The 25,765-nt window shown below is 35.9% G+C and overlaps 1 protein-coding gene across 11 annotated transcripts in view; it reads right to left on the bottom strand.

The window, feature by feature from the left end:
- Nucleotides 1–25,765, bottom strand: part of Mbnl3 (muscleblind like splicing regulator 3) — a 114,652-nt gene that overhangs the window by 36,744 nt on the left and 52,143 nt on the right. For 10 of the 11 annotated variants that reach the window (XM_078034269.1, XM_040285614.2, XM_040285631.2 and 7 more), the window contains one exon: nt 606–770. In XM_078034269.1, coding sequence (XP_077890395.1) covers nt 606–659 — 54 coding nt within the window. In that variant the 5' untranslated portion in view covers nt 660–770. Of the gene's footprint in view, nt 1–605; nt 771–9,593; nt 9,641–25,765 lie in introns of those variants that run through there. The other variant, XM_078034267.1, reaches the window with a different exon arrangement.

Below are 25,765 nucleotides of genomic sequence, written 5' to 3'. Positions count from 1 at the left end.
CCCAATTTCAGTCTCAGCCCTGTAAAAAACAAAACAAAGCAAAACCCCCCAACATAAAACAAAACACTGGAGAAACTGGGTGAGGGATAATGCAGGCACTCTCTGGCCTGCTTTTAAAGTTCTTCCAATGAATCCAAAATGACTTTAAAATAAAAAGTTTATTTAAAGGCAACAACAAAACTATCAAAGAACAGAGAATTTTGTTTGAATTAATGTCCTAGAATTCAAAGATTTCCATGTAATAATAATCAATCTTTCTCTTCATCTTAACATGCACTTGCTCCTTTGTTAATATTCTTCTAGGAATCAACTCATGCATAAATGCAACCAGGATTTCAATCCCACGCACCTGATTGCTCTCTTCACATGCACAGCTCAGAAGTGTCAATGAACATGAGCTGAGTCCTAAATCCTGTAGTAACTAGCTTTCCAAAGGCCTACAAGGTTATTCCAATGTAGATATATATGCTTCGAATAAAGTACATGAGGCTGGGGATGTAGTTCACTGGTGACACACTTGCTTAGCTCACGAGGCCCTGGGTCTAGTTCCCAGAATCATAAAACACACAATATGCACTGTCAACTTTCAGACAGCTGTGACTTACAAGTGATGACATCTGAGCATTTTGGAGCATAAGCTGCATCTGCTGGGCGAACATGGCTGCTGCAGTCTTCTGTTGAATCAGATTGTTACGTCCATTAATCTCCAGCTGCGTTTTTAAGTGTGGAGGAGGGTGAAGGTACTTGCAATTCTCTCGAGTACACCGACCCTAATAGTGAAGAATTAGACAAAGTTTTTATTTAGTATTTCTAACAATCTTACATGGTTGAGGAAATAAGAGCTTATTTATTAAGTTCTTATCATGTGCCAAGAACTTTCATAAATGTTTTCCATGAATTAACTTATTTCATCTTCCTAAGTGTAAAATTGATACTTTTACAATCTTCATTTTCTAGGTCAGGAAATTGAGATTAAGAGAGGCTAAGTGACTTGCCCATGCACACACAACTAAAAAGTGACAAAACTAGAACTAAAACACAGCTGGTCTGATTCCAGAACTCCTTCTCTTAGCCACTCTGCTCTGCTTTGGTATGTATCAAGTTATGTTTAGAACATAAAATATTGTGAATATTATGTCATAAAATTTAAATAAATTACAAATTTAAATAAAAATTATCCATCACGAGCTGGCAAATCATGTGTTTTTAAAGAAGACTTGGGATTTGGATCCACATGTATAAGTAACCAAGAAAATTCAGGGAAAACATTTAATAACCATCCACACATAGATATATAAATTTTGGATTCAATTATTTGAGGGCAATCTAGGAGCTCTTTTCCCAAAATCCACAATGTGAAAAACATCCTGAAATCCACTGACATTCTGTTAATCAAAAAATAAATCCTTATATCTGGCAGCCAACTTTTTCTTCAGGATCTAGAAGCAAAGGCCTTACATTACTTAGATAATTGAAACCAAAGTATATTTTAGATTCTCAGCTATTTGGATGTCTTATTGATGATTTAAACACCTTCAAGACAGGATAACATGTCAGTTCCACAGAATCCAACATGCCTTTGGTGTCACCTAAACACTAACATGGCTGCCAATTATGGTGTTTACTATGTGGTAGCAAATAATGTCACCGGACTAGCTGTTTATCACATTATCATGTGAACCATTGTTGTTTTCAACTCATGAGCACTATATGCAGCAGCTAATAATTATCTCATTTGGATTACTAGGTCCACTATAATTCTTTTATGGCAAACACAACCACAAGAAATTCTTATTCCTATAGATACTAAGATTCTTTATAGTGCATGAGGATATTGGGAGAGGAAGAGAGAGAAAAATGACAATTTTTTTTGGACTCAAGAGTGCAAGTTGCTAGGCCACCTGAATCCCCAGGAGAAAATCGAGTTAGTTTACCAAGTGTTTTTCATTCAACACATGCTATGCATTTTTCTTATTTATGATGCTTAAGTAGTTTAGGCAATCACTTCTCCATATTTATTTTTCTTGCCATGAAAGCATTCCTATAAGTTCACTGGGAATCCAGGTGTGGCCTTCAAAACTTTTATAAAGCTATATATAATGCAAACTTTTTGATGGGGGGTACTTCACTCATTCATTTATTTTTACTTTTTGAATTTTCAGGACGGGAATTTATTAGTGCATTACAGGTGTACATAATAGCTGGGTTCATTTCCACATCATCATACATGCATTGAATCTCTTTTACTTTTTCATTCATTTAAAAACATTTAAAATATTTTAAATTGCACATAAGAATCATACACATTTATGGCATGCAGTGTAATATTTCAATACATGTATACAATGTGCAATGATCAAATTGGTGTAATTTGTCTATCACCTTAAACATTTATCATTTTTTTGTGTGTGCTAGGAACATTCAAATCCTCTCTAGTTAGCTATTTTTTAACATTAAACAAGGCGAGTGGTGGGAGGGAAAGGGAGAGAGAAGGGAAATTGCATGGAAACGGAAGGAAACCTTCAATGCTATACGAAATCACATATAAGAGGTTGTGAGGGGAAAGGGGGGCGGAAACAAGGGAGAGAACTGAACAACAACAGATTAGGTAGAGAGAGAAGATGGGAGGGGAGGGGAGCGGGTATAGTAGGGGATAGGAAAGGCAGCAGAATACAACAGTCACTAATATGGCATTATGTAAAAATGTGAATGTGTAACTGATGTGATTCTACAATTTGTATTTGGGGTAAAAATGGGAGTTCATAACTCACTTGAATCAAATGTATGAAAGATGATATGTCATGAGCTTTATAATGTTTTGAACAACCAATAAAAAAATAAATAAAACATACAATTAATTATTGTCAATCATAGTTACCTTACTGTGCTATGGAACATTAGCAGTGATCCCCTATCCAACTGCATCCATTAACCATATTAGATCACTGGAACCAGGTAGCTCTATTGTTTTACCTCACTGGCAAGAAGTGGAATATAACTTAAACTTAGTGCCGGAAATGAAAAGGTACACTGTTGCTTTCTATGGTGGATATCTTTTTGTTTCTCCTTTTGATCAATTTAGATATAAGCAAATTTAAATGATTTTCAAAAAGTTTAATAACATTTCCACTTCAATTTGCCTTTATATTTCTCTGCAAATCCTGGAAAAAAAGAATTTATAGGTTGAAAGAATTAAGAATAGTATTAACTTAGTCCTCTTGAATTCTTACAAGGAGACTAGGAATAGCTATATAATTTCAGCACATGTAGGGACTGTAAGGAAATCCTCATCTATGCTTAAAAATGACAATAAAGAGGGTTTTTTTTTCAAGATGAATGTGTTCCAAGGTAAGCCATTAGCTTCGTTTTTACATCTATCATATCTTGCAGCAAGGCAAAGATGGTCTCAGGATTTTAGTGTATACATCTTCCACCCTCCACCCACATAACTGAGGTTATCTGGCTTAAAATTCACCGCCTGGAGGAGGTAGGGCACTTAGTGACTTTCACCATCAGGCATGCTAGTTTATATTTCTACTTCAGGCTTCCTCCTCCTCCTCCTTCCACACCCCAACATTAAACATTTCCCCAAGGCTCAGGCCTAAATCTTTTGCTGTCTCTTCTCATTTCTTTTCCCTGGAGAAATGAAATTGTTCCAAAGTTTCTCTAAAGTTTCATCCTGCCCTGCAACTGTCCAGGTCTTAAATCTCTATCTCTACCTCTGACCTCTCTTCTGAATTTCAGACCTTTGCATCACCAGTTGCAGCAGCATTTGAAGATACTGCCCCCCAATCAGGTCTAAATGCCTCACTCCTGACCTTCCTTCTCCTTTTCTTATCTTTCATCTTGCTGCTTACGCACATTCAGGGCCATTGCACCAATCCCTAGGCTTTGGGGCACTCACATAGCAGCAGTGAGAAAAGAAATCAGGCAGCTGCTGAGCAGGATCGCCTTAGGATTACGAAGCCACCTAGTGCTTGTTAACACAATTAGTACATATGGTCACACAATACAATTTCTAACTCTTCTGCAACACACACACACACACACGTATATAAAGACTGTCTTTTAGTTTTTTTTTTTTAATGTGGTGTTGAACCCAGTGCCTCATGTGTGCTAGGCAAGTGCTCTACCACTGAGCCACAAATCCAGCCCAAGATCATCTTTGTTACTCACAAATTCCAAATAATACATTAGCTTTTTTTAAAAAAAAGAAAAAAAGAATAATTGGGATTTCATTATTTGTGGTGAGAACTTAGAAAGTTTTAATACCATTTGGAATGAATGCAATCAGAGAAGAAGAAAGGGAGGGAGTATAGAATATTTGGCACATTTTCTGCCAACCCAGAGATAAAAAATTGAACATGCCTTTGTGCTTTTATATCATTGTTCCTTACATATAACAACTTTAGTTTTCACTTATAACATTTTTACAAAGCGAAAATGGTAAACAAATAGGAAAAAAAGGATAATCATGCCTTAAAAATTACATCAAGTTGGGCTATAAAACTAAAGTCTGGAATATGAGGCAGCAAGAGATTTTTAAAAAACATATTCATCTTAGTTATGAGATTTTACTTGATTTATAAAGCATTCTTTTTTGAATGACAGAATTCATAATTTAATTCTATAACAATGCAAATGCATAGCAATACCATTTTACCAGAGACTGCTGTTTATGTTAAAGAAAGCTTATAAAATAAAAAAAATCTGCATTTTCTTTCGAAACAATAGATGAGGAGAACAAGTAATTTAATATCTAGGTTATCTGTGGAATACGTTACAAAAGAAAACCAAGCCTCTCATGTTTTTCAAAATGTCTTTAGAACTCAGGATAATGTATCTATGTGCAGAACACTTGGTGATAATCAACCTCCTCTAGATAGCATTTTGTGGGGAACAAGCTTTGCTTTTGATATTTGGTAACACTTTCTTTTCATCATTGCAGGGGATAAAGACTGTGGTAGATTAAGTATGGATGAGATGAAGTGTGGAAGGGGCAGGGATTGTCCCAACAGAGTATGTAATCACACATTATACTTGTATTTTGGAAAAACCTATGAATAGAAAGTTCCAATGATTTTTCTGAGCTAACTAAGCACTCTAAGTGGGCCACAAGATATCCCACCACAGTAAATCTATAATAGCCCAGAAACTATCTTGAATCTTAAAAAAAATCTCTTCTCACATTTCCCTAGCTAAGTCGATGGTGTCCTAAGCCTTCTTTCTTCCAATCTAGACACAAAAGGTCAGAAAGGCCATGTATTAGTGGAAAGTATTAGATTATGTAATTTATCAAAGACTCAGAAATATTATACCTGTCACAATTGCCACCTTTCATAGAGGTGCCTATATCCTAAAAACAGCAGCTAAGGCTAGTCAAGATATATTAAACCAGTCTCTCTCTCTCTCTCTCTCTCTCTCTCTCTCTCTCTCTCTCTCTCTCTCTCTCTCTCTCTCTCACACACACACACACACACACACACACACAATCTCTCTCCTTCCCTTCTATACATACAAAGTTAAAGAAATGTAAGAGATGAGTGTGAAAGTTCATTTATTCTCACCTCAATTTCTCTCCTTTTCCATTTCCTTTTGACATTCAAAACATGTCATTCTCTTCTGGTCTTTCATTATGTTATTGAGTTAAGAAAATACCACAGTGATTCAATAGGAAAGTAGTTCGCTGCTGAAGTAAGTGCTCCTATACCTATGAATCTTCCAGTTCCCTTTTCCCACCTACTGTCTTAGAAAATGCAGCCAAAAAAACAGCAGGAGGGAGGAATGGTCAATGACATTTCTGAACTACATCTGCATGGAATAGTTGATAAGAGACAGAGGAAAAAGTTGCAGAGCATTTATAAAACCTCCCAAATTCAATCTACTGCCTTTTTCCAACCTTCAGGCTTTTCACAAATGAATACAAAGCCTCTGACTGAGGGAGAAAAATAGCATTGTAGTGATTCAAATCCCACCTAAGTCTTGAGAGTTATGAGAGTCAGATTCTGTCAGATAACAAGACTTCCCATGCACTTGGTGGTAGAAAAAGCCTGTGAAAAGTACTTTTTTTTATGTTCATGAGAAAGCTCTACCATCCATCAAAATAAGAAAAGGACCCTAGGAAGCTGAAAACTACCCTTTGTCAGTCACAGTATCTTAACAAAAACAGCTGTTGGCAGAGTGACTTGCTTCTTCAAATACATTTGAAGTTATAGGGGAAAAAACCCCAAATGCCCTCTCTCAAATATAATTATAACTGGATTATCTTTTCAAAGACATAATCTCACCAATCTTCCCTACTACCAAGAGTTAAAACTTAAATGCTAAATAAATAGACCCGTCAGATGATTTAGACTATGAAGAAAATATTGTTACTGCATTTTAACCATCATGTGTTAAATGAAATATCCTATTGATAATGTTGCCCCAGTGTAACATACTTATGTATATATACATGGCTTTTCAGAGTAAGTAATAGGAATTTGAGCATTAGAAATCATAGGTACTATGTTGCCTGGTTCCTGCAACAATCACAGACCTATTAAAGTCTAGGAAAAACCTGAAAGAGCTAAAAGTGAGTCAACATTGGCATACATTGGGCATTAGCCAGATATCAGCATAGAAATGGCAAATTTTCCATTTTCTTTCTCTTAGAATTCTGTCTTGGTCTGGTGTTGTGGCTCAGGGGTAGAGCACTTGCCTTGCACATGTGAGGCACTGGGTTTGATCATCAGCACCACATAAAAATAAATAAATAAATAAATAAAATAAAGGTATTGTGTCCATCTACAACTAAAAATACTTTAAAACAAGAATTCTGTATTTATAAAAATGGAAACAATCTACACCATTTTCTCCTCCAAATAGTATATCATACATAAGTATTGATGTTGTGCACAGTACCCTTAAACTTTTGCATACAACTTTTTCTTTAAATTTGAGATATAAGAAATCTGGTGAAAAAAGTCTTACTAAATCATTTCCTGAGTATACTGAAGGCAAAACTCGTGAGGTTGAACATAGACCCCCATGAAATGGGCCAGCCAAGTGCCCCCTATTTCAGTCAGCACTGTAGTCCCCTTCCTCATGCTGGTGGAACCCTGTTTTCTTGACATAATTCATATACACATATATAGAACAATGACTTTCATGCAAATGAGCTATCCAATTTGAATAGGCAAGAACCTGGGAGGAATGAGATGGACATCATTACCCTAGGTACATGTATGAAGACACAAATGGTGTGACTCTACTTTGTGTACAACCAGAGACATGAAAAATTGTGCTCCATTTGTGTACTATGAATCAAAATGCATTCTGCTGTCATGTATAACAAATTAGAACAACTTTATTAATTAATTAGTTAAAAAAAGAACCTGGGAGGAAATGAGAGAATCTTCTTACCTAGTTGTCCTCAAGAAAGCTTTTCAATTGTGACCTCCAAAAGATGAAGGGAGGGTCAGCCTCAACAATTACACTGTTGTTCAGAAGTAGTCTGCTAAGATTATTTGATTCTCAAAATTGAAACATTTTAGGGCTCAACCGGATTTTGAGGAATGTCTTGTGCACCATATGACTGAGAAAGTCAAGGTCAAAAGGGTGAGGTGACTTGTCCTAACTCACAAGCAGCTCAGCAAGCCATAAAAGACAAGTTTCCAGGATCTCATTATCCAACATAGACTCTCAGTTCAAAGGATTCTTCCCCTACAAAGATTTTCCTGAAGCTATCTCCCTACCCCCACATCCCTTATCGCTCCCTCCTTTGCGCCTCCAACTGTACCTGTACTCAGATTACCTCGTACTTATCACTGAATACATCGATAAATTGTTTGCATGCCTATCTCCCCTATTAAAGTTTGAGGCCATCTAAAGGTGGAACTGTACCTTCCTCATCTTTTGAATCTCCAGGGATGTGTCTGTGCCTGGTGAATAGCAGCCCCACCATATGAGTCTTTGGACTTTGTGAGAATAATTTCATAAGGCCTACCTACCATTTGGAAGCCTAATCGTTTCTCTTACTATTTCCTTTCATAAAGTCTTTCTTCTCCCTTCAACACATGATTGAAGCTATTCCTGGTTGTCTCCTCCAAATGAACCGCTATCCTATTTAGGTCTAGAAAATAGCTAATTTTTTTCATTATTGTTGTTATAACTAGAAGTCCTGAGGAATATGAGATCATTGTGGCTGAACAAGCCTGGTAGTTTAGTATAGCTGAACCAGAAGTGACATGAATCCATGAGGCACACAGACACAAGCCCTAGTCTAATTTCAGGGGTCTCTGGCCCCAAGGGCTCCCAGGATATAGGGTCCCATAGGCTGTATACAAAAACCAGTAGCTGATCCATATCGAATCACCACCCGAGACTGCCCAAGGGGAGCCCTGAATTTCTAGGGTCAGTTTACAACAAGCTGTTTCTCTAACTGCCCCACCTCCACCCAGAATTTCTCAGAACAAGCTGTAGGTCAAATTCCCTGAAGCTACTTAGACAAAGGTGGAATACATGGCTTTAGGAAAATAACAGCAGGTGGAGCCTTCTTGTGGATCTCTACTGCATATACTGACTTACAAGAAAAATGTTCCACCTCCATTCTACTTCAGTCACATTAAACATTTATTTTCAAATAACTGTGAGCTTGAGATTTTTCTTTGAAATTTTTTGGAGAGCAGATATCACTAAAAATCTTGGTTGCTGTTTACAGGGAAAGGAAGCCTGCCTCACCAACACCCTGAATCTTCTTCTGGCTCCCCTCCCTCTCCCAAACACACTTTTTACCCCTGCTCTAATCTAATACCTTCAATTGCTTTAGAAAAATATTAACCAGATGTTTGGTGAATAACAAACTCATCGAGAATGCATCATTCTGTTTACAAAACAGCCAGCCAGAATAAAAGTAAAACCCCAAAGACAACAAAGCACATTGGCACCTAGCTACCAAAATCCAGAAGGCATTCCTTATGGTAAGTATCCATAGAAGCAGTCTTTAGAGCAGCTGATGGCAACTAACATAAAATGTCGTGAAATACAGAAAAAAAAAATGAAAGCAAAGTAATGGCATTCAATTTGTTACTCTAAGAAAGAAAACACACATAAAATCACACAACCAGAAAGCTACTTACCCCATACACTTCATTATAAAACAACAAAGCGTTGTTTCTGGCCCATAAGTCAAATCTCCTGTCCTAATGGTTCTCTCACTCCCTTTTTCTAGACAGCCCATCCAACATCTACCAAAGCAGTTTACAAACCAGGACAAAAAGGACACCAGCTGCTTGTACCCTTTCTTCCCGGCCAGGGCTCCTGCTTAGAATCCTATCTGGGGATGTCAGATTTATCAAATAAAAAACAAAGGGCTCCCAATTAAAACTGAATTACAGATGAACACTGAATATTCTTTTAAGTATAAGTATGCCCCATACAATATTTTTCTCTGCAGTCCTCTCCCTGGTGAGTTGAGCTAAATAAACTCAAATTCTCCCAAACCCATTTTATCTACTTTACCACAAAGTCCTAGGCAGCCCCCTCCATGTAATCCCTGATCAGTCAATCAGTTGCCCAGAGTGAAGCACAAGGTACTCAAAGCACCAGCTTACCTGATCAGCTGCAAGAAATCGAAGGAAGTTGACTGTTGGAGAAGGCAATTTTTTAATTCCATAGCTCCTCCCACCAAAAGCTTCACACCAATCACTTACCTTATCAACCACTCCACCTTCCCACCCACAGAAGCAAAACTGGACTAAAATATGTCCAAGAGATCTTTTCTGATCTTCATGCCTGCTGGAGCTCCCTCTTTAGGTTAGGACGCAGAGGGGCATGGTGTGTGACTCAGACCTCTAATTTTTTTCTATTTTTGTGGTGCTGGAGATAGAATCCAGGGCCTTGTGCATGCTAGGCAAGCGCTCTACCACTGAGCTGCAACCCCAGCCTGCTTCCAAATTTATACAACAGTTTTTTTTTTTAAATTGTAGCTGTAGATGGACAGCATGGCTTTATTTTGTTTATTTTTATTCAGTGCTAAGGATGGAACCCAGGGCCTCCACATGCTAGGCAAGCACGCTACCACTGAGCTACAGCCCCAGTCTGATAAAATAGTTTTTAAGCATATAAATTGTTACATGAAGATGAGGCTTTTATGTTTTTTAAGTTTTTTTTGTGGTGTGGGGGGGTGGCAGGGGGGCAAGTGAACATTTTCTTTTTCTTAGACCTCTCTGGAATACTGAATTTCAAGCAAAACTCATCCATTATAGTCCAGGAAAATGATTGATTAACATCATGTTTCTATAAACACATGAGATCGATGCAGGTACATATTCAAAATATGCAGATGAATAACCATTATTTGCATAGATATCTTTTTCAGTCAATCCTTGATTATTCATATTAAAAGAGAGGGAGAAAAGTTGAGGGGCATGGCTAATTCTAACTAATAAAGTAATATATTCTGGGAAAAATAGCAATTCATAATAGCCCCCTAATTCTGAATACAATTTTCACAAGAAATGGTGATAATGAACATTTAGGAATCAATTGCTAGACACAGTCCTGAATTTATTTTTTATTCATTAAGAAAGCAGATGCTTCCACTGGAATTATCAAAGATTCAGGATTAATAAGGTCAGAATGAATGAAATTGTACAATGCTGTAGAAACTGAGATGTCTAGAGACAAATCATAGAAACATGAAGTGATAAATCTGGAAAGGCTCTTGGAAATCTTCTAATCCATTATTCATCAGAGTGTGTACAGAGACCACTAGTTCCAGAGAGGATTCTCAAGAACTAGGTCTCCTGGTCAAATAGGTAGAAAAAATTGGTGTACTGTCTTGCTCTAGTCTGATGATATGTAAGAGCATAATAAAGGTTCTCACATCTCCTAGGGGAAAGAAACTTGTTTACTTTATTAACCCAGAATTTTCCAACATTGTTCAACAACAGAAACTACCCCTATACCTTTTTATCAAAGGCCAGTTGACATCTCTCCATAGAATACCCTTATGAAAATACTGATCTAACTCACCTTCCTCAGGTACAGGTAAAGAAAGTGAAGCCTAATCAAAAGTGTGTAATGTTTATAGTTTTCTTCTCACTTTCATTTTGACTTCTCTCCCTAAATTGAAAAACAGAGTGAAATCCAAAGAATTGGATCTTTCATTGAAAGGATACTTTTGCCTATACTTCATCTCTCAAAAAATAACAAGGTGGATATTTTTTCCTATGGTTGCTACAAAATAATATCCCACAGCCATCCTGCCAACACCCCTTTCTGAAGCTGTAAATTTCATCAGATCTCTCCAAATGGCCGCTGTCTTTCTTCTTTTGTTTAAAGGCTTCACTCAGGCTACTCCTGAAATAAAAACTTCAAGACTTCTCTAACTGTCTTTCCTATACTATGACTTCTTTCCCTTGAAACCAAGCCAGTTATTTTAGGTTTTCCATGACTTAAGGGTCTCAAGTGAGTTTTAGCTGTACTAAAACATAGGAAGTGGGAAGGTATTTGGCAATCCCCACAATTCCTACATGTTTTTGTTATGCACTAAGCTTAAACATTGGGGTTTCTACTTGGCAAAATTAAATTTCCTGTCTCTAAGTGAAAAGAAAGTTTCAAACAAGAATTTAATTTAGACAAACATCTTACAAAGGTGTAAGAAGAGTATCAAGTGAGAAAGTCACTGATTATTGTTCAGATTTAAGCAATTTATCTCTGTGGGGCTCAGCGTGCTGCTGAATAAATTAAATAATTATGTCTCTATAGCCAGCCACATATCCCTCCACCCAAAGGTTATGTAAAGGGCAGATACAATTATTGATTTACCACTGCATTTTGAAATCAGGAACACAAAGATGAAAACCAGTTGCTCTTGTGCTAAACATGAGTCTTCTTTCAGATAAAGAAATGAAAAAGCAAGCATGATACCAAAATGCTTGTTTACAGGGTCTTGCTAAATTCCTAAGAGTAAGATCATATTTCAAACCCCTAATAGAGCCACATATATTCACTTTAAAATAAGCATGTTCCTTATAATCCTTTCCAACTGCCAAACTAATACCAAAAAATGCAGTTTCCAAGCAGAACATTTTACTTGGTGGCATGGATTGCCATTAAAATACTTTGAGACATGTACAAAGTCTACATTTGTTAGTGATAATATATATTTATCACCAAAAAGTCTTATTGAGACCTTCGTGTTAACTTGTTATTAAAACTGTAGGCAGTTTAGAGTATTGCACAAACCCCCAAAGAAAGTTCCAAATTCCAGGAGTTGTGTATTTAGCTAAGTGATTCTTTTTAAATGCATCGAAAATTAGACCAACTTATGGTCCATTTTCATTTTGTAGACATGAAAACAAGCAAATTCTTTCTTTTCTAAAAGTAAAGATCTATTCTGCTTGGCCTGAGTATCTACCAAATTGTTTTAAGATTCATTCAAAGTGTGTCTCAGAGATGTGAATAGAATCTACCAAGTTCTAAATGAAACTGTTGCAATTACTTTAAAAAAAATCTATGTGTTTTAAAATGATTCTTTTCCAGTCTAATTTGGTAAAGCTTTCAGAGGAACAGTTAATATTTGATGATGATGAAAGTGTACTCAGTACTCAAAAAACTAAACAAGGCCATCTACAAACAATGTAACTAGAAGTTGGGTTATTTTAACTAAAGTGATTAGGGGAGGGTTTTGTGTTTTAAAATAAATCAATCCCTCAACCATTAATTCTCTGCCCTTACAAAGAAGAATTTGAAATATGACCACTTTCAAAGAATGCTTATCTCTAAATCCAAGAGAAGGACAAAATAAAGCAAAGACCAGATAGAGTTCATTAATTAGCTTTAAAATCTATCAATTGTACACCCTAAATCAGTTTAAACAGTAGGAACAAGACTTATTAGAAGATAAGAACACTGGAAAAATGTGGCATTCTTTCAAAATGTGCATCCTTTAAGTACAAAAAGGTTTCTAGGGTCATTTGGGCCATGATGATCATCTAATCAGTGCCTTTTAATGAGTGGAATCCTTGGTTTGGTGAGAAAAATAAAACAAAACAAATCTACACAAGCTCCATTGTCCCATTCCTGAAAATCAGGATAAAATTAGAAAATATGTCTTTCTGAAAAAAAAATGAGTCTGTTTATGCCTCTTATATAAGGTAAATCAAATTCCAAGATAGAAAAGATTTGATAAAGTAGCTGCAGTAAAATAAACTAGGCAGTGTAAAATATCAGCATGTCAATCTTTTACACTTATTTTTCTACTGAAGGTAACCAGAGCATTTATTTGGCTTTAGATGGTTTCATGTTTCATTGCCTTTATATACTAGACGCTAGCATATAAGGTCAAATGACCCCTCAGACTTGAACTAATGCAGAGTATTTATGAGTGCTGTAGAATAATTGTATATGTAGTTTTAGTTCATATCCCTTGTCATGGGACAATTGTTAACACACATTTAGAGATCATGTTGATATCCCTGTAAAATTATGTTTTCCATTAATATCATAAAAGCACTCATCATAACAAAATTCATTTGAGAGATAATTAGAATACTGTGTTCTGGTTTGCATTTTCTTCAACACCATTTCAACCTGTACATTAGTATCTTACCTCATTGTGTATTTACCAGGTGCCTGGCACTGGGAAAAGTTTTGTAATATGCATTATGTCATTTATTCTTCACAATTTAGGAAAGGCCCAAAATGGCAGAACTAAAAAGTAATAGAGCTGGGATTTCAACCTAGGAATTCTGGATCCTGAGTTCACATTTTTAAGACCAGAACTTTATTGCTTTGTAATATTTTAAAAATATATATATATACACACACACACAAACACATGTGTGTGTGTGTTTGTTGTTTATGGACCTTTATTTTATTCATTTATTTATATGCAGTGCTGAGAATTGAAGCCAGTGCCTCACACATGCTAGGCAAGTGTGCTACCACTGAAACAAAACTCCAACCCTGCTTTGTAATATTTTGATAGAGCTAAACTGAGGAACTGGTTCAAATATTTCTACTGTCTGAGTCACGTTTTTCCTTCTAAGATTATTTTACGGCTTGAATGTGAGGTGTCCCCAAATGCTCATGTGTGAGACAATGTGAGATGGCTCAGAGGGGAAATGATCCAGTTGTGAGAGCCTTAAAAAAAATCAGTGAATTAATCACCTGATGGGATTATTTGAATGGGAACTGAAGGCAGGTCGGGTGTGGGTCATTGGGGACATGGCTTTGGGGTTTATATTTGTATCTCGTGGATGGAGTCAGTCTCTCTCTCTCTCTCTCTCTCTCTCTCTCTCTCTCTCTCTCTCTCTCTCTCTCTCTCTCTCTCTCCTTCCTGATCACCATGTGAACAGCTTCCCTCTGCCACTCTTCTGCCATGATGTTCTGCCTCACCTTGAGCCCTGAGGAATGGTACCTGCTATCTGTGGATTGAGACCTCTGAAACCATAGGCCCCTAAATAAACTTTTCCTCCTAAAATTGTTTTGGTCAGCTCTTTTAGTCACAGCAGTGAAAGAGATGACTACAACAGATTATAACAAAGATTGCAATCAACTGGCTGTTTGATATGTCCAGAAACAATTTAACAGACAAACATGGCAAGTAGGATATTTTGCTAGGTATCTGGGGTCTCAGGGGATTTGAAAACGAATAGACCATGTAATCAAAAGTTAAAACAAGTCAGTTCTGGAGCAGAACAACTACTATAAACATATCTTCTCTTAGCTGTGTCAGTCAGTTTTGTGTTGCTATGACCAAAGACCTGAGATAAACAATGTATAAAGAGGAAAGATTTATTTTGGCTCATGGTTTCAGAGGTTTCAGTCCATAGTTACTTGGCCCAACTGCTTTGGGGCTTGCAGAAAAGAAGAACATCACAGCAAAGGGCATCATGGCAAAGCAAAGCTGCTCACCTCTTGCTGGCCAGGAAGCAGAGAGAGGGATAGAGGGAGAGGGTATGTGGCCAGGGTCCCAATATCCCCTTCAAAGGCATGTATCTAGTGAACTACTTTCTCCAACTAGACCCCATCCTGCCATCTTGAAATTCCCACTACCTCCCAATAGGGCCATCATTTGGGAACTAAGCCTTTAACATATGAAATTTTGGGGTACATTTGAGATCAAACCACATGGGGGGAGGAAGAAAACAATTTATAATAAAAAAAGATACCCCGACAATAGCTCATTAGTGTCTGCAGAACAGAATTTTACCAGTTAGTTTGGGAGAAACAGTGTCAAATTATGAGAAATTGTGTCATGAGAGCTTAAGGAAAACTGCCATGACCTGACAAAAGGAAGAGTCCAGGAACACCCTTTGGAGATTGAGAACCCACTGGAGAAAGAAGTGGGGTTTGAAAGAGTTGCTCTGTGCACTTTTTGATCTTTACTAAGAGAAGAACCTCTTCAAAACACACTAGCGCCTTTCAGAAACAGGTTTACTCAGACCGCAATTGTTTGAGTACTGTAGGTTTAACACTATCACAAAGTGGACAATGCCTCCAAATAATGACAACAATCAACCTTGTCACCAAAAGTACAAAGTGTCCTGAAGCATTTCATTCCTCTAAGAACACAGGCAAATAAGAACTCACATAGAGTACACTGTCCACCTCACAAAAGACTGCCCTACCCCCTGTCAGTTTCAGTGGGGATCTGATTTAAATGGCCATAAAGTAGAAATACTTTGAGAGAGTATAAAGTGGAGGTGATGATCTGTGGGCCTGGGAACTAGGGTTTGATTTCTTCAGTGCTTCAAATGTAGCTGATAAGCAAGAGTTACATTTATTTGTTTTCTTTTGTATATTGTCAATTTCTTTCCATTCCTATTTTCTTTTTTCCTTTTTTTTTTTTTTTTTAGTATTGAACCCAGGGATGTTTTTGCCACTGAGCTACATTCCCAGCCCACTTCTTCCTTTCCTTCTTTCCTTTTTAAATTTTGAGACAAAGTCTCACGAAGTTGCTGAAGTTGGCCTTGAACTTGTGATCTTCCTGCCTCAGCCTCCTGAGTGGCTGGGATTAAAAGCATGCATCACTGAGCTCAGCTATATTGTTGCCAATTTCATGTTGGTTAAGTAAACATTAGTCACAAAACTGATGGTTTTCAACTACAAATGAATATGTGGCTACGTCATGTAAATATGTCAATAATGTAAACATATAAATTCTAATCTCGAATTTATCAATTAGGTTTTTCCACTGCTTTTAAAACACAAAGAGTTATAATCATTTGCTGATGACATTAGGGAACCTACCTCTTAACATAAATGATTAAATAACAGAGAGTGCAGAATGCAAAATTGTACTTATAATTTTAAGATAATATGATAGGGAAAACTACAAAAATAAATCCATTCTTATATGAACCTTTGTAACCAGGCCCCAGACTCTTTATACTCTGACTTCTAGAATATTTATTCCTAGGACAAAGAAGGAATAAACATTAAAATGAATGCACTATTTTATTAGAAAGAATTCTTAACCTGGATTCAAGAACTCTGGATTCTAATTACTTTTAGATCATGGGTAAATTATTTTCCAATTCTGTTAATTAACTTCTCTAAGAATAATTCCTGCCTCTACATATTTTATAGGTAGTTTGAAAGAATACAGGAGCAGAGTAAAATTTAGTGTGCTTTGGAAATAAAATAGTACCAGATGTAAAAAATATTATGTATTTTTCTTCATTACTTCTTTACCTTAAAACTAAAATACTTACTGAGAATTAACCATAAACAGTCTGACAAATTATAGGTATTTGTATCATTTTTCTCTCCTACAGATGGTAATATTACATGCATAGTTACTTATTAGATGAATAATATAGGTTATCACATGCCCAGGGAGGAAATTTATATATATATAGTGTTAAAAAACAAGGACATATCTCTTATTATTAGAACTGGATATTACTGTTAAGCACTTTCTGCCCCCATAGCTTAGTGGTATTGTAGGTGAAAGGGCAGAGGTTAGAAAAGCAGATCCAGATTTTAATCTCATTCTTGCAAGTAAACTAAGAGAAAAGAATTATTACTCCTTTTTCTTTTCAACTGGTAATAAACCAGTACCAACTTAGGAGACTAGTTTATCTAATCAAGAGACATTTTTTTTTAACCATTGTAAGCTTCTTACTTTAAGATTTAGCATAACTAGGGCTAGGGATGTAGCTCAGTGATAGAGCACTTGCCTCATATGCTGGAAGTTCTGGGTTCTATCTCTAGTGCATGTGTGTGAGTGCACACACACACACAGACACACACATCACTTACACACACACACACACACACACACACACACAAAGATCCACTATAACAAAAATTCACTTTAGCATCACAATGAGTAAAATGTTCAGTATCATTTCTTTTATATGAAAAGCATAGAATATATCACCGTCTTTGGTTGACTCTGTTTTTAATCCTAATTTTTCCATGATTACTGCTATATTTTATTTATGACATATATTAAAATGATTAAAAATCAGGCAAGTCAGTTTTTCCTGTGAGGATAAAACAAACAATAGACTTAATAGAAAATGCTAATGGTGTTTAAAATACTATTGATTAATTGTAGCAAAGGTATTTAAAATATTACTTATATAAATTGGTGAAATAATACAATTAAATTTTATTATAAAACTATTTTAATTCATTTTTAAATTTTTTTCTATTTTGCATCTTGATAGGCCAATGTCTTAGATGCCGACATTGAGCTATGTAAATGTGAAACATGTTTAATATTATATGTATATGTATGTATACATAATATGCACAATCTTTTTATCTTCATATTTGCTGCATATAGAATTTTGTAGGGCTACTTGTAGCAGCTGACAATACTTTCAATAGAGCTTTTGTGGCACAAAAATGTCATTAATATTTTCAAATAATAACTAAATTTTTACTTTTGGGTTTCACATATTTGGACACCAACACAATTCTTACCCAATCAGTCATCTGTCATGTAATATTGCATGTAATGGCCAGGTAATGGCACCTGCCTGTAATCCCAGCAGCTTAGGAGTCTAAGTCAAGAGGATCGCAAGTTTGAGACCAGCCTCAGCAACTTAGCGAGGCCCTAAGCAATTTAGTGAGAACCTGTCTCAGAATAAAAAATAGAAATAAATAAAAAAAATAGAAAATACTTTGGTGTGGTTTAGAGATTAAGCACCACTGGGTTCAATTCCCAGTACTAAAAAACAAACAAATAAAAACATCCTCTATGAGACATTTCTATATGATCCACAAAAATAAGGTTCTGTGGCCAAAGAATTTTGAGAAATGTACATCTGAGAGCCTCCTCTAAGCTAATAAGCATTAGGATACTCATGTAAGGAGAAATATATAGGCTTCCCAAAGATACCTAAGTCCTCCAGAACAGATACAAGTTTTCTTCCACCAGATCTGTGTATAAACATACAACCCAAGAAAAAAGCCATTTTGAACAAGCAGCAAGAAAGGAAAAAGCATTCAGGAAATAACATAAAGTACTAAACTTCTGAAACTTTGAAAGATCATTTTTAATTGACATTCTTCTAAATTGTTATAGTTTCCTCTAAGCCCGTGGTTCTCAAATGTTAATGTTCATCAAAATCACTAGGAGGTTTTCTTGAAACACGGATGCTCAGGGCTACTCCCAGAATGTTCGATTCAGTAGTTACAGGGTAGGGCCTGAGAATCTGCATTTCTAGCAAGTCCCCAGGTAAAGCAAGTCTGCCATCACACTTTTGAGAAACTCTGTCCTATCTGACAATGGATTTAGCCATTTATTGAGCATTTTGTTATATTACTTATAATTCAATTTCTAAAAGGTCATAGTGAAAGGATTTGGACATCTTAATTCTATGTCTCTGACATCAGTAATGATGTTAGCACTCATGTAAAAGGAGGCCAACCCAGGTCACTAAAAAGAAAGACTGGGCTTTTCATAACCTATTCTACTAGTCCTCCAAAATGCATTCACTTTCTGTTTGCAAAAGTAGGGCTATTAGTTATAATGATAAGTAAGTATATGAGAACTCTGTTTACATGTTGCTTACATTTGCTCTATAAGTTTCTTTGAGAGTGTTTTTCTAAATGTATGCTGTGTATGCAAATTTAAGGGAACAAAGGGTTTTCTAATAACCTCCCCTCAGCTCTCCTGTCAATTTATCCCTTTACTCACTGCAGGACCCCTCATCATCTGAAAGCATTGCCACTTCCAATGCCCCAGAATTACATCTTGAAAAATACAAGCTAAAAGGAAGAAAATACCTTTTGCATCAGATGAACAAACAAGCCAATGCTGACCACAGAATTTCAACGTGGATAATCAAAAGCTGAAGTATCAATAGATACCTAACCCTCAAAGCAAGCACTGAATACAAAGTTCACCAATTGCACCTTGCAGTAAGGCCATAAGAAAACAATACAACTTGTACAGTAGTTTCTCCTCCTTCCCTATCCCCCACAGTGCTGGGGATCAAACCCAGTCCATGCACATGCTACTGCTGAGCTACATCCTCAGTCCTCACTGAAGCAAATAAACACTTGTTTAAGGAGTTCTAAGTATTTTTCACTCTTTCCTTTCTGTATTAAGAATAATCTCAGCTGCTCTTGTTTCTTCCTTCCTTACTTTTTTGTTTCATTTTTATGATAGATGGATACATAATAATTGTACATATTTATGGTGTCCATTGTGATGTTACAATTCATGTATTTACTATGTAATGATTAAATCTGTGTCACTGGAAGCCTATTTTAAACTGAGTTCCCCAGTTTGCAATATTGGAATGCCTAGAATACATTAACATGTCTAAATGAAAACCATTCAGATAGCTTAATAAGCTGCACATAAGAATTCAGAGACGGAATTATCCCCTTCCCTTGCCGATTTGCTCTTAATACTAAAACAGCTACATTCTTCCAAAAGGCTTGGAAATGACTTACAAGAAAGATACCTTTCTAATAAGATCATTACAAAAAGACTTTCTCTATTACCCCCCTTTAATTACTATGTGATTTTATTCATTACATTTTCATTCTGGTTTTGTTTCAAATGCATTACTACTGGAGCTAAAGTATGTCAGGATGAAAACCCTTTCTCAATTGGCATCTCCTAATTTTCTTGTTTCCTTCCTTCCTTTCTTTTCTCTCATCCTCCTCCATTTCTTCCTCCCCCCACCCCCACAATCTCTGGCTTGAAAATAACATGATTTTTCCCTATGTGTTTCTCTCGTGGGAGAATAGGAAAATTTGGGGAAGAAATAAACAAAATATGATATAAATATATTTTATCATTTCAAAGATGAAGTAAATGTCACGTGCTACCAAAGTGAGACAAAGTTCCAGTGGTGTAAAAAAAATTGAGATTCAAAAGAAAAAAATGGTCATTTATGATAGAAAACATCCAACTTAAGGCACACATTTAAATGTCTTTGACCAAGTTATAGCTACAAAACTGATTTTGACAGAGGGACCCCATAACCATACTACTTAACTAGGTAACAGATTAGACATGATGTTAAGCAATATTAACATCACAAACCAGGTACTGAAAAATGGTTTACTCTCCCTCTAGAGACAAAATGGTCAAGTTCAAATAGGGAAGATCATTTAGAAAATAAAAGTTTTGACAAACACATGGAATCATCTAATGACTTTTAAAAAAGCAACATCAAGAAAGATGATAGAAAGTATGAGTTAAACTTCTAATTACATCCAGCAGTAAAACTTAATTCTTGGTGACAATTTAAAGCATAGAAATGAAAGAAATTGAAGAGCTTACAGAAAGTGGAAGATAGTCTTTTTTTTTTTCTAGTTTGCTTGGACCAAAGTATAGTTACTCACTTTTTTTAAAGTGTCAATGCATGGATTCTATTAGAATTCTTTGCCTTTCTATGGTCAAATTCTTTGGGACTTCAAAATATCGCTGTATATTTACAGCAAGAACTATTCATGGAACATTTTTTTAATGGTGCTGGGGATGGAACCCAGGGGCTTGCACGTGCTAGGCAAGTGCTCTAAAACTGAGCCACACCCCAGTCCTTATTGATTGAACTTTAAATATATATTTTTATTGTATTGGGCAGCCCTCTTCTCAACAAAACTCTTTTCTGTAGAATATGACCTTGTACTTGGGTCAGAATGACCTTATTAGCACTAATAATACCTTAATTTGTAAGCCACCCATCTACTCTAAAAATTCAATTTCAAACATTTTAGAACAAAAATAATGTTTAGCTATAACTAGCTTATCATAGTAATTATTTTAAAGCAATATTCAACAGTAGTCACTTAGCAAAAAAAGTTTAAATCCTGACAGAAGGTAAAAGCACTCAAAATGCAACATTTGGCGAGTATCCAACAGCATTTGGACAAAGAACATTGCTATGATTCTGATGGACAGAATTACATTTGCAAAAACTAGTAATGTGTAGGCCATCAAATGTAAATTACAACATGGTTGAGTGTGGAAAGTTGTTACACGGGGGTATAAAATTTTCATCCATATTTCAATAAAAATTAAACCAGGGTAGAAGTACAGGCATCAATGGAGAGTTCACTTGGAGCCTCTCATTTGGACTTATTTTTATTTTTCCTCCATGTGATTCAATGAACTCATGTCTCATTCAACAAATACCTTTAAAGGTCCTACTATGTTCTAAGCACAAAAGGTATGGCAGTGCACATATTAATGCAAAACAAAACCCCCCAAAATATAACACCCTTCACTAAAACTTCACTTAAAAATTTAAAACCTAAACATTTAATCGACTGGCTCCCACTGAATCTTTTTTTTTTTGGGGGGGGCATTAGGGATTGAACCCAGACTTGTTTTACCCCTGAGTTATACCCCCAGCCCTTTTTAAAGGTTTTTATTTTGACACAGGGTCTAATGAAGTTACTTAGAGCCTCACTAAATTGCTCATTGAATTGTTTAAGGTCAATATATATATATATATATATATATATATTTAAATTTTTAATTGTTATTTTCAGTTATATATAACAGTAGAATGTATTTTGGCAAATCACACATACACAGAGTATAACTTATTCTATTTAGGATCCCACGCCTGTGGTTGTACACAATGTGTGCTAGGAAAGTTAGGTCTGATTAAGCTTATTGAATTTTACTCTTAAATAATTACTGTGAGAATCTAGTAATATTCAAGCATTATTTTTGTCTTAAAATGCTTGAAACTGAAGCTTCACTTAAAAAAAAACTCAATAGCTACAATTTAGTACAAGCAATCTGATGTCAGGTTGGGCACAAGAGCTATAGGCTGGGTAGAATGTTAACTACCTCTTTTTTCGGGGATGGGGCACCAGAGATTGAACTCAGGGGCACTCAGCCACTGAGCTGCATGCCCAGCCATATTTTGTATTATATTTAGAGAAAGGGTCTCACTGCGTTGCTTGAAGCCTCACTTTTCCTGAGACTGGCTTTGAATTCATGATTCTCCTGCCTCAGCCTCCCAAGCCACTGGGATTATAGGCATGTGCCACCATGCCTGGCAACTACCTCTTAACCACATTGTGTTCATCTACTTCTCAACTCTATCACCAGCTTTCTCTTCCCACTGCCACCACTTAATTTAAATACAATTTCATACCTTCAATATTTCAATAGCTTTCTAAAAGGCCCTTTCTCATTAGTTTCTTTTGCTCTACCAATTTTCTTGCATTGACAGATGTTATTATTTCTCTGCTTAAAAATGGCCAGATTTCTCAGATCTACAAAATCAAGTCCAAACTCCTCACTGACTTTGCAGCCTATAACTCTGAAGTGCATACTCTATGAAGCTCTATGCTTTAGTTGGACTTAACACTCCACTACCCAAATATGTAAGTTTTCCCTTTGTGCAGTCACGCTCTGTTTGCAAAATCTTCATATCCCTTTTCTCAGAATAGTTAAATCAGTACCTCTCCCATGATTGTATCTTTAACTATCATATTTGGATGGAATCCTAGTGCCTGCCCCTCCCCTTGGACTCTTAACTGTGAGCTTGTACCTTACTTATGGCACATAGTACAAGCAATCTCTCACTAAGAGGTTAGACAGGAATCACATCTCCCATACTTTTGTATTTGGCACAATGCTGAGCTCAGTGCCTAACAAGTAATAGGTTTCACAAATGTTTGTTGAATGAATCATTTCTTTGGGGAATTGAATGTATACAGAACTCTTAGTGGATTTAACAGGACTTTCAGCATTAAATAATCCTGACATTTTATAAAAATCCTTGTAGTAAACCACAACAAACAGTCATACAAATTGATGTTGCTGCTTGCTTTTGTATAAAGAGAAACAGAGGCAGTAGGATTCCCATGACTTGCTGAAGGCCACACAAGGAGCCCTTGTTACAGCTATTATTACAGGAAACATTTTCTATGTTTATGCCACTTGCTGATACTGTTTTTCATTCCTGATATTTCAAGGGTTTACATCTGTAACTCACCCAAGAAAGAGGGATTTATCAAGACTACTTTCTAGGCTTCTTTGAAAAATAAGACAATATTCCAAAATTAAGTCTTTCATCCAGTGGGGTACTGTGGAATGAAGACGGACATGGTTTCAAGACTTTTCAATTGCATTTATGTTAAGATTAAATTTGTTTTTACATGGAATGCTTTCTTGGCTAATAAAAAATTAAATAACCAGGAAATTATAGAAACTTTAGATATTATTTCACTATAAAAGCTAGGAAAAAAGTTCACTCAAGTTAGAGGAGATATGAATAAAATTTAACAGAAAAACAACTTCTGGGGTAGGCATTTGTCAAAATTTTAAAACAGAAACACAGGGCTAAGGGAGGTGTAAAAAATTCTCAAATTGTTACATCAGTGTTAAATATCTTTCACAAATGGGATGAAGAACAGAGGTTTTAAGATAACATGACAATGAGATCTTAAAACAATGTGATCTTGGAGTAAGAGATATTGATAGCACAATGCTGTCTATTCACTGTATTTAGAAGCATATAAAAGATGGGTAAAAGTTTAAAGTCACAGAGCAAAAAGGTTTTCTGTTTGTATTTTTGCATGCTACAGAGAGAAATTAGAACAGTACTAGCTAGTTAGCTGGTAAATCATGGCTGACACAGGATTTATCTTATTTAATAATGCACTTACAAGTATTGTGGACTCTACATTTTCAAATTTATGCATAGTTTTCACAGTCTGGAAACTTACCAAATTCCAATTTCAAGTGGATAAAAAAGTTGAGATTGCAAAGAAAAAATGGCCATTTTTTACAGAAAAAAATCCAATTTAAGGCATACATTTAAATATCTTTGATCAAGTTGTAGCTACAAAACTGGTTTCAACAGAGGGACCCTATAGCCATACTATTTAACTAAATAACAGATTAGACATGGTGTTGAACAATTTTACACAAACTCATCACAAATAAGGTACTGAAACAATGGTTTACTTTCCCTCCAGACAACATGGTCAAGTTCAAATAAGGAAGATCATTTAGATCTTGACAAATATGTTTGCCAATGGCTTTTAAGAAAACAACATCAAGAAAGATGACAGAGGGATGGGGATATAGCTCAGCTGGTATAGTGCTTGCCTCACATGCACAAGGCCCTGGGTTCAATCCCCAGCACAGAAAGAAAGAGAGAAAGGAAGGAAGGAAGGAAGGAAGGAAGGAAGGAAGGAAGGAAGGAAGGAAGGAAGGAAGGAAGGAAGGAAGAAAGAAAGAAAAGACAGAAATCACAAGTTAAACTTCTAATTGCATCTAACATTAAAACTTAACTCTGGGTGAGAATTGAAGGCATAGAAATAAAAACATTGAAAACTCAAGCAGGATTGAAAATCTGGATTACACAGCAACAACAATCAAAACACAAATTTAAGAAGCTGAACTGGTTACATGGTGTAAAAAATAGAAGAAAATTAAAAGATTATTTAGACATAATGAGAAAAGAGCAGATGGCCAAGATTCCTCTGGAATGCATAACCCTACAAATCAAGGATCCAATGACATGTGGCGAGAAAGGAAAACAGGGTCATTCTCAAGAATGGTACAAGCAGAAACCTCATCTCTTAGGACAAAAAGAGCAGTAAGTAAATGATGTTCTAGGAACAAAGTCATGTTCCTAGAAAAACTAATTATTATTTCCAGATGCACAGAAGTAGCTATTCATCCACATTTCACAAAAATCTGGCATTGAGAAAGACAATATTTGCAATGATTTCATACAGTTATGCTAACAGGAAGAGAATTATTTATATATTTATATATTTCCCTGACATGTAAGAGTTTCTTCCAAACAAAAGAGTTGACATATAATATACAGTTTTTCAAATTTCAGACTTTCAAAATCTCTCCTGCTTTATGGGGATGGTATAATCAAACTATGGTTGCAGAGCACATATCTAGCCCTATCCTGAGACTTTTCTCTCTAGATGCCCAATTGCAACTTGGCTGCAAGATGAAGAGAGAAACTGATCTTGAACTATAATTCCGTAAGACACCATTTTAAAATAAATTGTGTTAGTTACAAATTGCTCCTGCAGTGTTTTCAGCTGATCTATGACAATTATCTCCCAGTTAGCCAGGTCATTATACTAATGAGTGCCTAGCAGAATTAGACATCAGAGAATATTATACAATAATAACCCCCCAATCCTGGCCAGCTAACCCAGCATTGCAGTGTTTGGGGAGGAGGGTGGACTATGGTATAGAGCAGAGATAACTCAGTGTTCAGACACTCAACAATTAACCAAACCTTAATACACAAAATGAAATAATTTTGTCTAAATATTAAAAAAAACACTGCTTCTTTTA

The sequence above is a fragment of the Ictidomys tridecemlineatus genome, chromosome X, assembly GCF_052094955.1.
Source record: "Ictidomys tridecemlineatus isolate mIctTri1 chromosome X, mIctTri1.hap1, whole genome shotgun sequence".
NCBI lineage: Eukaryota > Metazoa > Chordata > Mammalia > Rodentia > Sciuridae > Ictidomys > Ictidomys tridecemlineatus.
This window is presented reverse-complemented; position numbering and strand designations above follow the sequence as displayed.